The following is a 17,567-nucleotide window of genomic DNA, read 5'->3' as shown; positions in this document are numbered from 1 at the left end:
ACAATTATTATATACTTGGCTACAGATTATGTCGTTTTAACATTAAAAATCTTTAACTCGATTTGTTTTAGGCAGATATTACAATTTGGACAAATTGTTCGTATCATAAATAATTGAATAAATATATAAATATCAAAATTACGCACGGCATCACGACGTGAAATTGACAATATCTGCTATTTGTAACATAGTTTGAATTTCCTTATTCTTTATAAAAAAAAAACCTTCATGGCCATTGTATAACCTGATAGCTTATCTGAGAGGCTTTGAGAAGCGAAATTCCGATAAAAACTGATGCAATATGTTTGAGGCGCCAGTTTATCGCGCTAATAATTCGATTGCTGATAAGCAACCAATATGAAAAAGGTCAAGAACTACGTAACCCTCTGCTCAGACGGTTATACAATACATTGAAAACTATACAATTTCAGTAAACAAATCTGCTAAACCCGTTCCGTTACCAAAGTCATTATATGCAATGTTTATCAAACACCGTCGGTTGCAAGTTGCGCAAAAAGTATGTGGTACGATCACAAACACATTCCTACACAGTGGCAAAGAGAGTATCCGTTCTTACAGACGTCTTTAAATGGCAGCAGCACACCGTGCCTGTTGGTGGCAGCAGTTGTTATGATAATAATCACTCGATGACGGTAACCATATTCTAGGCGACTCTAACCGAACAGATGCAATCCCAAGAACAACTTGTTTGAAAAGTAACCGCTAAGGACCGTAGAAAGCGTGGGCAGAATGTTCGATTTCAATCACTCAGCTGCATGAAACGCGGCTAATGCAGTTGGTACTCTTTTTCATTTCGACATTCGTTGTGGGGCTTACACGTTTTTCCTTCCTCGTCCCATACACATTACCCTCGAACACAAACATACACACACACGCACACAGAGCCGTCATCAATGAAGCTGCTAAACCACCCCTGCCACCAAGTGCAGCTGAATGAAGTTTTGTTCTAGAATCGCAGCACACCAGCCGAACCGGTTCGTCTGTGACGGCGACCACTTCCAGACATCTTGACGACAAGCCAAACTCAGCGAGCGAATTCGCGACAAGGGTAATTACTGGCCGCGTTACGGGTAGGGGTGTGATGAAAAGTTGATCTGGCACACGTTGGCTCCAGACAATGCGACTCCGGGACACCAAACGTTTCAGTCGCCACTGTTCTACTATGCTCCGCAAACTCGAAGATCCAATCAATCGTACCATTCAAGTATTAGGCCAACAACTCCAGCCCAGTCAGCCGGTAGATCTCCAAAAGCCTTCAATGTTGCAAACACGTTCCCAATCGGTTCGGTGTCCAGTTTGCCGTCGATTCAATGACAGGAATACAGCATTGTCACCGATTCCACTAGCGACTACGAATGCCGCATGCCCCACGAGTTCATGATTTATTACACCTTCGACATACCATCCACCTGGGACTTGCTACACAATTTTTGTTGTCACTGCGAACGATAATTTAACAATTCGCCAACAAGCGACCACAAAAAAGCAACCTCCCCGCTAGCGGGCACACGGCGAACATTGGCACCCAGCATTGCGTTTAACACGCATAAGCGCAGAGGACGCGATGAAGCGACACCGATAGGGAGAGGGTGCAGGAGAGGGCCCGGGAACTGGCCTTCCCTTTTGGGGCTGATAAGAACGATCGGCGAAATGTCGACGACGGCGGGAAACAAGACAGATGCCGATCAACAAGCTGTCAGTGTGTCATGTCTTTATCGATTCACGGTTGGCTAATTTGAGGTAGATATATCGGCACCGTCGCACCACGCATCGCCCCTGCTTCAATGAGTGTATGGATGTACAGCAACGAGCAAGTGTGTGTTTTCTTTTATGGCATTAAAAAAATAGCACCAAGATCTATCAAATTATACAAGAAAAACGAGAGAAGAAAAAGGCAAACCACTGGCGATGAACAGGAACTGATTCCCCCTTTCACATGCAAATTTAAATTATGATAAGCGGCGCATCGTGACCCATGGGCTTGTTTCTTTGATTCGCCAAATTCCACACGCGCCATAATTAAGGACAACAAAAAATATTCATTAAAAGTCGACACAACGCATGCAAAATTAATTCTTTACATCAGCAGAGAGCGATAACGATAGCCCGCGCTGGACCCTGCCTTGTGCAGAGCTACAGCTGCCTTGCTGCCAACACTGCCGACACACAAAGGAAATCAGCAAGATGAACATAAATCTTCCGTCGCAAGTTTGCCAGTAACAGACAGAAAACAAAAACTCTACTCTACAATTATCAAAGCTGGCAAGAGCGCAACAATATGCAAAACAGAGCTTAACATCAAAGGAAAAAACACTTTCACTACTACTATGGGGAGCGCTACTGTGTTCGCTGCATTATCACGCCGTCTCAAATTCATACCCGAAGACAATTTGTTATTGATCGTTTTTGCGCTGTTTGACACCGGGCGATCATTTGTTATGCGCCAAAGCCATGTTGTGACATGTTCGATGCTCAAAATTAAACCAAAACACATCCGTCTTATGGAGACTGTCAATTCTGCTTCTGAGTGAACGAGGGAACTGCGTCGGTTTCCCCGCTGTAAAGGAAGTTGCGGGAGGACGATTTGCATCAAACTAAAGGCCACAGGGAGGAAAGGAACCAAGTGGTTGCGCTCTCGTCCGCCGCATCGGTTCTACTTATTACGAAATAATACAGTCTATGTCCTCCGCCAACAATAAACCGGTTGAGCTCAAACAAAACCCAATACAACAAACGCACCCAAGCCCGATGCTCCATGGACCATCATCGCGTTCTTTTTTGCCTGTCCGGCCCAACCCGGGCCCTACATCATCAATCGTGCGTCCTTACCATCGATCGCTCTCTCTCTCCTGCGGCTGTAAGTGAGGCTGAGGCCTTCTTTTCGGCTCGGAAGGACACATCTTGCAGTCAAAAAGCTCAGTACCATCGGGAGGACAGGGAGCTTGGATGGGACGGTTCTGGTGGCCGTGAATCTTGAGAAAGTCCGAGTGAAATCATTAATCATTTTGCGCGATGCAATCTCTTGTTAATGTGCATTGTTTTTAAAACGATGCAGTTTGGGATACACACATGCAATCAGTGCGCCGTCAATTTTTTTTTATTATTATTGTTTTGGCTACAGGTTCGTTTGCAAGCATTGACATATCTTTAACATGTTTTTAGTGTGTTTTACGTGTAGTAAAAACAAACACATTCATCAAGCTGTGTATTCTACTTTTTTGTGATACAATGCAAAACATCAATTTATGTATAAGTACAAAAAACTAAATCCTTGAATAGAGCGAAATAAGAGAAACAACAGAACAGTACCTGTACCTTAACAAAACCCAACCCTCCAAAAGGAAGGAAGGTAAGGCAATGTTTCACTTCATTTACCAAAAAAAAAACAACACTCATTTGGATTTTGTTTTGCTTTTCACTCGTGTTGAACCGCGTTTTTTAAGCATATTGTACGATAGCGATCAATCCGTTCGATCATATCACCATACCTCGATTAACTTAGGAACATAGGTTTCGATCAGATCGGGCTCGATTGGATTAAAATCTCGTTATATTTCGTTAGCAACATGTATCCTCTGGTTGGTAAATTTTTTCCAATTTTTTACTTGAACAGGAAACCCAATTTTACGATTTGATCAGAGCGGGACCTATCATTTTTAAACCCAAATCCCTTACGTTTGTTTCCACGCATAATAGGTGGAGTCAGCAAGTGTGTTTTTTTTATTTCTGTTTTTTTTTTTAATTCGCTTTACAAACCCATTACTTTGCTTTCATTTTCGTACGTTTTCGTACTCGCAAATTTATTTTACCCAGCATAGTGGAAGCGGTAGTAGTAGTAGTAGTAGTAGATGTTGAAGTAGAAATTAACTTCATCCCCTTGAACCAGCAAGGCGGCATTTACACGAGCTTGTTGTTGTCGCGTAATTGCAACCATCGCGTTTCCTTCGCGTGGACGGTTGGATAATGCACGTATGTGTGTATGCACAGAATATGGGTCCCCTTCGTGTGCGGAGATAGTAATGCACAGCAATCGATAATTTCACGGTCATCATCCAAAGCGCTTGTAGGTATGTTCGTGAAGCAAGTGCAGTACGTTGGCCAGAAAAAGACTTTACATCCCTACAAGGTCTTTTCCCTAGGCCTTCTGTCTTGGCAGGGTGGGTTATACAGTGTACGTTTCAGAACAAACCGTATTGCCCGTTCAGGTAGCAGGCACAGACTGACAAGTGACTGAGACCGGAATGCACCACAAATCTATTGCAGCATCAAAACTGAAGTAACCATCGATGAGTTGAAACATTACGTTCAAACGACTGTCTGGACGAAGCTCGACGATTAACAACTTGCAATGCTATAGCAACGGGTTTGCAGCAAACATCAATTATCCTCACCGTAAGAGTAATTTACTCGACGTTCGACGTCAAAACTATTAGCCGGTGCTGTAAACGCCCACCGTCCTTGGTGGAATGTGGAGCAAAATAGTTTTGTTGCCCATTTTTCACTTATCATTTATTGTTAACCTGTCAATTCGATTGCGATCAACCAAAAAAAAATTGCAGTATACGGAACACAACCATCGCCATCCCCATCAAGCCTTTCCCGCTCTGGTCAGCTGTCCAAAAGTGAATTCTCAAGGAAACCGATCGTACAGCTGACAGACGCGCAGCATAACATTTGCTAGCCCGAGCTCCATACTACGGATAATTAAAATAAATGAGCAGTTTTATACCGACCCCTCTTCAGCTCCACGTCCTTGCAGCTCAATAGATCGTTATCTTCCACGAGATCCAATTTACATATTTTTTTGTGAATGAATATGTTACTCAATGCATTTTAAAACTGAAACAATTTAAAATGTGTGCTTCAACTGCACACAAAATTTCAACAATATTTTGATTACATTTTGCCATTGTTTCCATTTGATTTAACATTATGATTTTCCAGCATATTTTTTTGTTTCTTTTATTTCCAACAAACGGATCCCACGGGACTCAAATATTATCATTGATTTTTTGAAACCGATGCCATAACACATTCAAAAACAATCAAGATCCTATCTCAAGATCAGACAACGCATAAAAACGACTGAACTTGGCTGCAGTAATAACCAACGAATTTTGTTTCCCTTTCAGTTTGAAATTGCACAGACGTTCCACAGCCAATATCATCAACACAAGATTCGAATTGCACTACATCAAGGAAGTATTCGAACACAACAGGCAAAAATTGATTTTTTTTAATCAACAAAACATAAGCGTGTCCATAAAGGCAGACCTTGATCCAATGATCGCACCACTTGCACCACTGGGTACACCACTGCAATTGGATACCAAAGTTAGAGTAAACGAGAAAGAGAATGAGAGATATATATTCAGCGCAAATATACGAAGAATGAACATACGAGCAGGAATTGACAAAAAAAAACCCACCCGAGGCATTGGGCATCAATTATAAAGACAACGTAGAAACATATTTGCAGCTAAAAATGTTAATCGCTCATGCCGATCTAAGACTTCCGATGCATTTTTGAAGCAACACATACGTGTAACAACAGTTACAAAACAGCTCGATGCACAACTTTATACACACTTCGTTTATGATGCTACTAGAAAAATGGTTTGAACGTGGATGTAATCTACGAGTAACAGCCAGAAGTATAACACATTTTCCTTTCCGCTGTTTCCTGCGGGGCACACACATTGCCATTCCATTTCAATTACATTCGATTTTCTACGGAACTGCACAGTTTCTCGGTTCATTACTGCAGGAGTAGCAGCAACCGATCGTAGCAGCAAACGGAACTATAACTTTCCTTTAATTATCGTAAATCATGTATTGGCTACTGTTTGCCAATCAGCGATACGCCCGCGGGAACTTACAGGTGAAAGCCTTTAAATGCAACTGCAGGAAAGACAAATAAAGTGTTTTTTATCAATGCAATGTGAAGAAGTGAGAATATGTACATTGCATTCAATGAGACCAAACCTTTTACAGCTTTCAACAAAAATAAATGAAATCACGATATAAATTAATCAAGTCACACAAACAGTTGAAAATCAGGTCAGATTGATTTTGTCTGTAAATATCAATTACAATTTCTTATGTAACTATTCACAATCCTTTGTCTACCACAATCAATTAACATCATCGGTGCACTAGCCACAACGTAAGATTATCAAAATCATTCGAAATCTATCCATTACCGGACGCTAAAGAACAATGCATTGCCTAAAGCAGGGTAACTTATTGTTTCGCTAAATTGTTCGTTTAATTAAATTTTACGTTCAGCCTATCCTTTGCCACGAAATTAACCCTACCTTACAAACCAATTTTCACTTTTCCATTCGATCAAATTAATTATTTTTCGCAACCATCAACTACAGTACCGTGATGCGCTGGTACAAAATAAATTATGTCCCCCCGGGCGTACATTGGGTTTCATTATTATTAACTCGACCTTCGAAACCGACAGCAGGAGAGTGTATCATCATCTTTGTCATAATCATCATTGTCATAAAGATCAATCGACTAAATGACAAATCCAGCAGCCAGCGAGTCTAGCACAGTGCAGCACCGGGGGCTTCAAAAGCTCTTACATCATCACCGATGCAAGCTCCCCGCGCTTGTGCCCGTCTGCCATCAATCCCTGGGCACACACGCAAGTGCACCGGGTATCACAAAGCCTGGGCAGCAAGACAATCGGCCGGCATACGGGGTAAGGAACATCAGAAAAGGTTAACTGAGGACCTTGATTACGCCAAGGCGTCAACCGAAATTGCCAATCTCCGGGAGTTGTTCGCTACTCATGGCCCCCAGAAGTTTCCCTACCAACAGGGGACCTGATTACATGCCCACAGTGGAAGGGAAGATTATATTCTCAAAAGGACACAGTAGAAATCTTAAATTCCTAGCACAAAAGCATTCCCTTCCCCCGTCGGAGCCCGCACGAGATGCAATGACAATGTAGAATCATAGTGCATTGCGGTAGGAATGGTACGAACGTATGGCAGCTCTAATTATGCTCGCTACCATCATCGTCAAACTGCGCAGTCTGCTTCTGCACTACCTACGATGATTATCTCGCTGCAACGGAGACTCATTATAAATGGTGTGTTGTTTTTGGTTTTCATTTTTTCTCACTTATATTATTAACCATTTTTTATTCCTTTTTCCGTGGCCTGTCTTGCCTTTGGTTGGCGGTTTGAAAAATTCAATTTTCTCACTCCCAGCCATCGGTGCAGTACACACAAAAGCCTTGGCCCGCAGAGGGCTCGCCTGTCGATGAGTGGAGAATGCCTTTCAGCGATGAAGATCATTTTGGCTGTTGTTTTATTTTCCGCCTGCACTCAGCTTTGTACAAACAACGTAACAAAAAAACAGCAACCCCGGTGAAACTGCTAAAAGTGGCAAAAAAGATCAGCCTAATTTTCACAACAAAATATAAATAGCAAAATCATGTAGCACCTTCCCGCGTACCGGAACGAAGCTCGTGGCTTAATGGAATGATAATAATGATTATGCTGCCGATGATGATGATGATAACGAAGATAATGACGACAACAAAAAGTACATATTAACCGCCACTGCACTACTGCAACGGGCAAGTAAGTACAAGTGAAAGTGAATCCCATGGTTTGAAGGACGCACTAGTGAACGATCGGTCCGTTTTCGCTCCCCAATCATCATTCCACTGTTCTGTTTTTTTTTCTTGTCTTGTTTTTGAATGAAGAAAAAAATAAATGTGAAAGAAAACGGGATGCAACAGAGGGCCTTGAATAGTCTGAAACGCTTTATAAGAAAATCGAAAGAACCGTACAATGGAAAGCGTTCTTAACAATGCAGTTATGTGCCAGAAACTATTACACAAAACATACAACTGCAAACCATTCCAAGCAATGTACTTTGGCTACAACATTACTAATAGAGCATAAAAGTAATTTAATTTAAAATATAACATTTCTGGAGTAAACAAGCCGAGTAGGCAATTAGGGTTCATTTTCAACAAAACAAACACAACAAACTATCAAATGAAAAATCTCCCCTCGGTGGCTCTGGATCGTCACACGTGCCAATAGGCCGCAACATAAACCAGAATCAATAAGTAACCTCAATCCAGAACGCAGATAGTTCTACCCGCGATAAGTACACGCGCCTGGACACGTATTTCATTCATAAACACGCAATATTGTCATTCATCCCACGGCCACTGGCAGATAGGTTTTGTACCCCTTTTCTCATCTCGCTACATTGTTTGCCTCGCATCAATTTACACAACCAATTCCAGCGACCTCTAAACATACACACAGCTCGAACCGGCATACATACACAGTTCCGTACTCGTAAATTGATAAGCCAAAACGACGCACCCGGGGCGGAGGGAATCTAGGAAGTTACGCACGGCATGAGGGTTGAAAATTGTAGATAGTAACAGCATATTTACCGAATACCGATCTCGTGCCGCCATCATAATCCACGCCGCCACCTGCTACCGTGCGCGTTCCCATCCTTATCCGACGCGACTTTCGAAACATTCCGCTGCATTGGGGACCGGATTGTCGACCCCCGCACTATGACGTTATCTTCGAAGTAACACACGCGGTAACGCTATTATCACAGCACTCGAGGAAGATTATTTTTAAACGTAATTTTCAGAAAGGAGGACACTAATCGAGTGAATCACTTAGCATGACACAATAAAGCACTGGCACGGCCACAGACAAAAAAACCAATGGGCACTTTTTCGAGCTATACGGCTTTGCCAATTCCCAGCTGTAACTAACTCAATTCGACACCGTTCGTCACCAGGAACGGGAAACGAGCACGTTCTAATCTTACTGGGCCGCAACAAAACGTAGCCTTCGATCGTGACAAATCGTGTTTCAACACACTTTGTTGCCCATTTTGTGGATCACTTCTCTAGGCAATTGCAATCGTTCGAAACACACACACACACTGCGCGAAAAAAGCGACATTTATTCAACCAACGCGAGGCGCCAACTAGCGGTCACGGTCTAGCCTCTCGGTCGGGAACGCGCTGGCAAAACACTAAACACTCGTCACCACCTGTCAAGCGGACGACAAGCGTGCGAGATGACGAAGACCACGACGATCCAGCCTATACTGCTGGGGCCCGTACCATCGATAGTCGGTGTTCAATGCATACACACGCGAACCGGCGCCTACTCCTAACAAGCGGGCGCGGGTGTACCACGTCCCTCTAACGCACACTTTCATGCACGCGCTGCCTAGCGAAGACACAACGTTCTTTTTTTACCCATCAGTACCTCAATCAGCCTACAACGCACACGACGGCGACGGTTATCGATGTGTGTTAAATATTCGCCAAACGCGCTAACGCATACTAATGCGGTGCAGTTTCGTCAAACGGAGGTTGTTGCGGTAGTATTGGCTCATGATAACACACAGCCACTCATGCAAGCTCCGCAAAACCATTGGGGCGCCTGGAAACATCAAGTGATAATGCAGGAGCGATTGCAAAAAAACACATGCTTTGGTTATCATTTTGCTGAGCCAAGCGGCGTCGTCTACCATCAAGTGTTTGTGTGTGCTGGAGGTGTATCGGGGATCGACACACCTGTGGGCATGAAACAGCTGGTCTCAGATATTTTTTTGTTTCGCAAAACTATGAACACGCACTTTGCTAATTCTTTATAATCAACTTTTCCGCAGAATTACTCACTTCATTGTAATTTAGTTTGATAATAATAACAAGTAACGATAGGTACTACTCAAAATACAGCTTAAATTAAATTCGACAGCTCATAATTTAAACACAGTTAAAAGAAATCTAAACGAGTTAATTATGACAAGATTACTCTATCTCCACCAGTAAACTTCAATCTTCTCCCCATTCCATCTCAACCTCACGTTTTGGTAACGTGGGCGAATCAACAACTTAGCAGACAGAGCTTTTAATTTCTTCCATCTTTTTCGCGGTGACAAATTTCCATTTCAAGAGACTTATCATAAATTTATTAGACCACCGACAGCACCACCCCCATCTCCAGAATTAAACTTTGCTAAACTGTTGTGATTTTCGTATGGACACACTGTACGTACGATATAAGAATGAGTAACTGCTGCACGGAGGATGGATGGAGAAGATTTGCGCAACTTCTCCATCCATCCTCCGTGCAGCAGTTACTCATTCTTCCCTTCTGAAAAATCGCAGTTGCATTTCCATATCTATCTTTATTTGTTTGTTTACGTTGCCGTTTGCTCTTTTCTAACTAGTTTCTTCTCAGTCGAGGATTACATTTCAAATTCCAACGCAAAAGAAGAACAACGACAAATTACCAGGCTACTAAGCCAGCGGTGGCGTTCTTCGTTTCGAGCAACCTCAGAGGAGCGCCTTGCCACAGTCGTACTGAAATTTTGCATACGAATCAAAACCCCTCGTTCTTGCTCTCTCTCTCTCTCTCTCTCTGTCTCTAGCCATACGCATATCGATGAGTTCAGTGTTTTCGCAAACCATTTCGCACCCACGGCTCACGGTACGCCTGTGCCCATTTCGGGAGATGGTTTCACACGCGCACAGAAAAGTTCGAGGCGACAAATTTACATTTTTAGCTTTATGACGTACCGGTGGCGAGGAGTTCACACTTGTCACGGAAGAGGCAACACCCACGCGCACCAGCCGGTGTCGGTGACTATTGCCCACTTTTCTAACCACCGGCCAAAGCATGATGTCAACTCGTGGCGGCTTTGTTAGGCTAATATCCATACCTGATCACGCTGCCCGGTCAGTGGAGCGTAACGGCGTTACGCCAGTGTTACTCGTGTGCTGGTGTTACTTCGTTTGCCTAGAGCCGGGTTTCTAAACGGCGATGATGATCTAACGAAAACTGATTAAGATAAGCTGAAATACGCAGCCCATGGACACACCGTTCTGGCTGTTGTCTTTTCAGTGACATTTCAAACTTTAGGCTTTTACGACCCGCCATAGCGCTGGGAATTCGCAGCGACGGCTAATCGAAAGGTTTGTGCAGAGATTGGACTCGTTTATATTTGCACCACCCAACCCAAACCAACATCAAATGCACCGACGGAGAAGTATTTGTGCAGTGGAGGGTGATAAAACGTCTTTTGCCGTACCGGTTGACTAGCCTTGATTTTGTTTTACTCCAGCAAAAACCAATCGAACGTCGTCGGTGTTGTTCCATGCGCGATGGTTAAATTTACAAGCGAAACCATTTTATTTGCAATAGAAGTATCCCCTCGGCGCTTTGCTAATGACGTATCGTCTGCCCTCGACGCTGCAGGCGCCGGTCGGTGCAAACGAACTGATTAATGGACAAATGTGTACCGAGAGCATCGTGTACGTACGATATTTTATCGCCCTCACTGTTATCAAGAACCGTAAATCGAAGACGTGAAAACGGACCCTAATGGTCTGATAATAATAGAAAAAGTGTGTGCATTTTGTATCCTAGTATTTGTACCTTTTATGTATAGTAACTATGCATTGAAGAACCTACCTTTTTCCGCAATGTCCTGCAGCTCGGCTTCCGTTTCCTCTGTAAAATCGTCCCACCAGCGTACGCGCGTCTTCTCGCTTGTCCCGTACCGTGCAAAGTCAAACGATGAGTTCATCGAGTTTGGTTCGTACAGCGAGCTATTTCCCGACTCATCGATGAAGGAACTGTTCATCGACAGTGCCTTGGCCGAATCGAGCAGATTCTCGTTGCTCTTCACGATCGCGCCCGGTTCGTTCCATCCGCCGGTCACCATCGGTACGACACCGAATCCGTGCAGTTCGCCATAGCAAGAGGTGTTCATAATTTTGGGCAACTTTTGCATCGGGGCACCGGCACCGCCCGGGGCGAGCAGAAGCGCCTGCGTGTCTATTGCGATCGTGCGATCGATCGCGGACTGAGGCGTTCGTTCGCGTGGTTTTTTCTTTACCGTGGCGTAAATTTCAATCTCCTCGTACCGTTGCTCGACGGTTTGATCGTGTGCGGGATATTCAAACACGTGTGGCAGCGGATGGTAATGTTGCTGGGCCGGCTGTTGGAGTTGCTGATGATGATGATGAACGTCGGCAGCTACAACTAGCTTTCGAGGTTTCAAGCTGTCATTGTTATTATTATTGTTGTAGCCCATTCCCTCGCCTGGCTGGCTGTAGATGTGATTTAAATCCTCGTAAGATTCAATGTCCAGGATGGCGGACTCATCCAGCGTGGTAATGAACTCGTCAGCATCTTCCGCCTCCCAGCAAGATCTGGAGGCAGCCGCAGCGACGGCTGCCGCTTCCGTTTCAAACTCAATGTCGCTTAGTTTCGTCGTCTTGTGAAGCATATCCGCTGGCAGCGATCGGAATGGTTCCGACTGTGTCCACGGCTCGTACATCGACACGGGTCGACCGTTTTTCTTCGGTGTCGAACAGTGATGCGGTTGGCCGAGAATGAAATCCGGCACCAGTTGGTCTGGCTTAAAAATGGCCGCATATTCGGGATTGTCTGGATTGGTCGGAACGTACGACATGTTCATCAAACCACCAGCGCATACATTGTCGACGGTGTCTTGCGCTTCCGTCGCATCTTCCGTCTCGTAAACGTCTGCCGGTAGCCTCACGAACCCATCGATCAGCCTGTCGCAGCTAGACGCATCCGAAAGGATCGACTCGTTCAATAGTTTTTCCTTTGATTGATCCATTCTTATTCATTCCTCATCGAAGGTAGTTTACATTCAACACTGTTGCTGGTTTACGTCACTTTTACAATCCCTGTAAATGGAAGAACAAATATCGTGCATTAATTTTAACTTTTAAAACACTGTGAAATCCTCAAAGATACATTCTCGCATGCATTCCAACAATTTCCTGCCTTACACTCAAATTGGCAATCAAATTCCTTTGCAGCTGACTCAGCGTTCATTGACCGGCCGTGCAAGCAGCTTGATTTGAGCCCTAAGCCGCCGGATTCAAAGACGGCCAAATTGAAGCACACCGGCAAAACATGGTTAGGGGAAATGGATAAAAATGGAATGCTGTATCGGAAGGAAACATCGGCCGAAGGTTCGGTATGTTCTGGCTGTTCATGCCAGAGGGGAGAAACAGTAAACTCAAGCAACGAACAATGCAAATGTTCACGGACAAAATGAAGCTGAAACACAACGAGGGAAGACTTATTTTAGCATTTTCTCCGTTTTCTATTTCTAGATGCAAACGTGTTGCAATCCTACTGCTCGCTACTGGCTGCTGTTTTCTGCAATTTACTTTTATCATCATTGCAGTAAAACTTTCTAATCTGATATAAAATTCATTTTCATGAAAAAACATTTACTCATCAAAAGATTCCCACCAAACTGCTTACTCATTACAAAAACAGGAGATGAGTATTTTAGCATAACAGCTTTTATCAATTCTTAGACTCCATATTGAAAACAATAGTAGGCAATTGCTACAAGAGGACATTCTCAGACGTATGTTCGTATTTAAAGTCACAGCATGAATTCAGCATTTCCAGCATTTGTTTCCATGTTCCTTCAAAACTCTATATGCAACTTTTAGCGGCGCATTCTTATGAAGAATTGAATGAAAATTCTTTCCCTCATTTTTTACCGAAGCTTTGGAACCACTCGCATAGTTTGGCTAGACCTTGCAACCATTTCCGGGAGAGCTGATCAGTCAACAATTAAAACCACATTTCTAGCAATCGTCACCCTAATTCAAATTATTTTCTATACCATACCAAACATTTCCAAGAACATTTTCTTCAACAAACGTTTCAGCATTGTGGAGTGGTGCACGTACAGAACACACACCCGCAGCCTAGTAGGAAAAGTTAATCGAAGGGAGGCAAATGAAAGTAAAGTCTCTTTCCGAAGGGATGCGTGTACTGTTGCATTTTCCTTCCTAACAAACGAACAATTTTCCACCTCCCGGCTGTACTTTGTCCGATCGCAGGCAATCCTACGCGAGGCGGAAGCGGCAAGCGATCGAGTGAACGAGAAAATGAGATAGAATGAAAAGGGAATACCCACATCATATAACACCTTCCAGCGGGTGGCGCATAACCTAGCAGAAGTAGCAACAGCAGCAGCAGCAGAGCACACTAACGATCATCGCATGCCGTCTGTCCCGGTGCATCCACGTACGCACACGCGTGGCTGCGTTTGTCTACTTTGCGTTTGGTTTCCCCTTTCCATCCATCCACCGTCGGCACGCTGGAACATAAACGTACCACCCTGTAGCATGCCATACCACGACCGTGCACAAGATGAAAAATCTTTGCTGGGGGTTTGTTTCCCTCTTGCGCCGACGGTGTTTAAACATCCATACCGCCGCATACCGTGTTTGCCGTTTGCTTCCGTTCATTAACGTCTAGGAATAGCGCCAACACCCTCTCGCTGTCTCTCTTTCATTCCGCCTCACTCTGTGCGCGGGACGCGGGTCTCGGGCGAAGCGTACATTTATTTCTTCCGCACAAGCCGCGCATGAGACAATTTTTAAGATCATCCCCTATGCGCATTCTACCATCCCTCGCACTCCCAATGCATCAGTGCCAAGCTGCACTCACGCCCTGTGGTCCACGATTGACATGACGAGACGTATGACTATGACGACGATGGGCGACAGCACGCGCATTACGTGCGTACACGTTTGCATACGTGTTGCTTGGTGCGTGTACCCTCCTTTGCCACCGTTTCCCTTTCAAACTGCATGGAAAACCGAACGCCATACCCAGAAGATTCGCCCAGTATGACTGCACAGAGGGTTCTCCCGTTCGCACAGAGTTCAACGATGCTCTCATCCATCTTTTATGCGGCTGACAGAGTGTTTTGTGGTCATGTGGCTGTGCCACTATCCTTTGGGTTGGAAAAGTCATTTTTCCTGCAACTGCAACGGTACCAGAACAGAACACTGAAGCTGCAAATTGCGAAAAATTTAAATGCCCTTCTGTTTAGCGAGCCTTATGTACGCATGGTCGTAACCTTTCTGCTACGGTGGTACCCCAATGGATGGTTGCTGTGATGTTTGTATGTCACAGTGCTGCCTTAAAATATCACGCCCAGCATCATGTTTGGGGTGACAATTTTGTTTCTGTACGCTTTTTGGTTGTTGTTTTTATTTACTTGACGTTAATAGGATGGTTTGGCGTAAGATTCTACAGCTCACGTGAAACATTACGCAATCTCAGTACTACGGTGAACGAACTTTTGATGGCAAAAAAGGTGTACGTTCATTGGAAGATTGCGTAAAAATGGTTATTTATGAAGAAGATGTCATAATCGTGGTAATTGAAAATGATTTTATAGACAATTTATTTTAGAGGCTAAATTGACGAGTTAAGGATGATTGAAAACGATTGTTAGTGTATATTCTAGCACACAGTTAAAGAGAAAACAGTTGGCAATTTTATTATTACAACGACAGGACAGTTCAAATTAAAATATCAATATTTCATAACATTTTGTGGTCTAGAAATGGAATGATATGCATCATTACGAGAAAACACCATTCGCTCTGCTTCAAAACCATAAAACCAACAGCGCATGGTGCTAATATTAAACGCTCCATTTACTACATGGATCACAGAAGACATAAGCACAGAAGGGAAGTTTTCCCTACACAATGTTTCCACATTTTAAAGTGTGTTTTAGAAAATTAATTCTGCAACAGATATGCAAACATTGTATCTTGACTCAGCGCCATTGATCTTTAAGTTATGCTCTATCCATGACATTGACATAGAAGCTAGACATTCACTCCTTCACGTCGCAATTGAAGCACAACCAAAGTCCTCTTCCTCCCCCTTTCTTCGGGCAAAGTAAAACATGAAACGTAGCGCAGCGGAAGTGCTGCATAACGTGATTCATCTGCAATACCGCAAACAGCTGACCGAGTGCTGTCCGCTGCCGAGTCGCGTGAACATCATACCTGCAATGCACGCACGCACCAACTCTGACTAGTACCATCGGTTCACCCGATGTGCCATAACTGCATCACGAAACATATGTCTACATCACGAACATTGCACACCGATCCAGACGTGAGCAAATGGAACGCAACGAAGCGGCGGTTGCCGTAGACCACTAGGACCCCACGGGCCTAGAAGTGGAGACTGCACCGGGCTCGGTCCGATGCCAGGGACGTAGGATCAGCGTTTGATGTGGCTAATTTTAGCGATATTTTGCACGGGATTTTAAAACATTCATCTTCATTCGTCTCCCGATTTCCCCTTACCCTCTCCGTTTATAACCTTCTCTCAGTTTTGCTTGTTTTCTTAGCGTTGCCTTGTGTTTGTTGTCTGTATCTTTATGTCTAGTAGGTCTAACAGAAACAGAGAGGCTAAAGCTGTGCTGTGATCCACAACAGCGAGTCAGTATCCTACGCGATTTTAAAATTGAAACTCAAAAAGAAGGAGAAGATGCAATGAGAACCACTTCCGGTTTCGAACGATTTTTGTGTGTGTGTCTTCCGATGCCCTGCGTCGTATGATTAATAGATGTCTTTTTTTCTCTCTCTCGAGCTAGCTCACAGGGTTCGTGACTCAACCGAGGACATCTGTGTTCGATCTCGTTGTGTCAATGAAGCCAAACCTTCAGACAATCATATTCGGTTGTAAATTAGCAAGCTTGTTAATGGCAATCCTACTACACTAACACTCTCTCACAGCACCACATCTGGTCGCCAAACTGCCCGACTGTTGGATGTCACCGCAAATGGAACCGACCGGATGGACATCTACTTTCGCGATGCTCTTGAAAACTACCCCACACCACAAACCCGTCGAACGGATAGGGTAGATGAAGCTATTTTTGGGTACTGCTGCAGTTAAGCATTCGTTACACATCTCTCATCTTTCACAGCTTCACCTCTCGTTGCTATCAAGCTATCTATTTCCCTTGCAGACTGCAGTCTGAATTGTGGCAAAAGGCTGGACAGATAGATTAAGAGCGAATGAAGATCTACTGCTGTTAAATCAATTCAGTTGGTTCGTGTTTGTTCACGTTTGTAGCAACAACACCTGATGATCTCATAAAGCTATTGTGCCAGACGTACAATGAATGGTCCTTTTAAGGCAGTTTCATTTTTTATTAAATCTTACAAAAAAGAGTATCCATTGGATGCATTTAGTTTGTAAATATCTAATAAATCTCTGAAGTTATGTTAATGAGCCATATAATCAGAACTAATTATTTAAATTCGAAGATATGTTATGTTAAAAATTGTTTTCATAATTACTTTAAATGTTTGACAAACTATAAAGATTGATTATTTCTATTCAATTAAAAAAATCTACATCTGCTGTAAAAACCTATTCTTATATTTTCATACTACTATTCTAAGACTCAAAGATGTCAACATACGCACAAAATCTTCCCCACGACCCATTTCAAAGATCGTAGCACCCCAAAATCTACCTAGCAACATCCAAACCGTAAATCTATTAGACTACGCAATTGTCCGTCTCGTTACCGTTTATTGCGTAGGGAGCGCGTACACAACCTCCAAATACGCCTGGGATCAATCGAAACCCCAAAAACTCAAGGGTGCTCCAACCCGGGTCCATCTTGTGCAA

At 43.7% G+C, this 17,567-nt stretch overlaps 1 protein-coding gene across 3 annotated transcripts in view; it reads right to left on the bottom strand.

Moving 5' to 3' along the window:
- Nucleotides 1-17,567, bottom strand: part of LOC121587671 (protein TANC2) — a 116,768-nt gene that overhangs the window by 91,672 nt on the left and 7,529 nt on the right. For 2 of the 3 annotated variants that reach the window (XM_041904655.1, XM_041904657.1), the window contains exon 2: nt 11,520-12,766. In XM_041904655.1, the coding sequence (XP_041760589.1) occupies nt 11,520-12,696 (1,177 nt within the window). In that variant the 5' untranslated portion in view covers nt 12,697-12,766. Of the gene's footprint in view, nt 1-8,461; nt 9,190-11,519; nt 12,767-17,567 lie in introns of those variants that run through there. The other variant, XM_041904659.1, reaches the window with a different exon arrangement.

Source organism: Anopheles merus, chromosome 2R (assembly GCF_017562075.2).
Source record: "Anopheles merus strain MAF chromosome 2R, AmerM5.1, whole genome shotgun sequence".
Lineage (NCBI taxonomy): Eukaryota > Metazoa > Arthropoda > Insecta > Diptera > Culicidae > Anopheles > Anopheles merus.
This window is presented reverse-complemented; position numbering and strand designations above follow the sequence as displayed.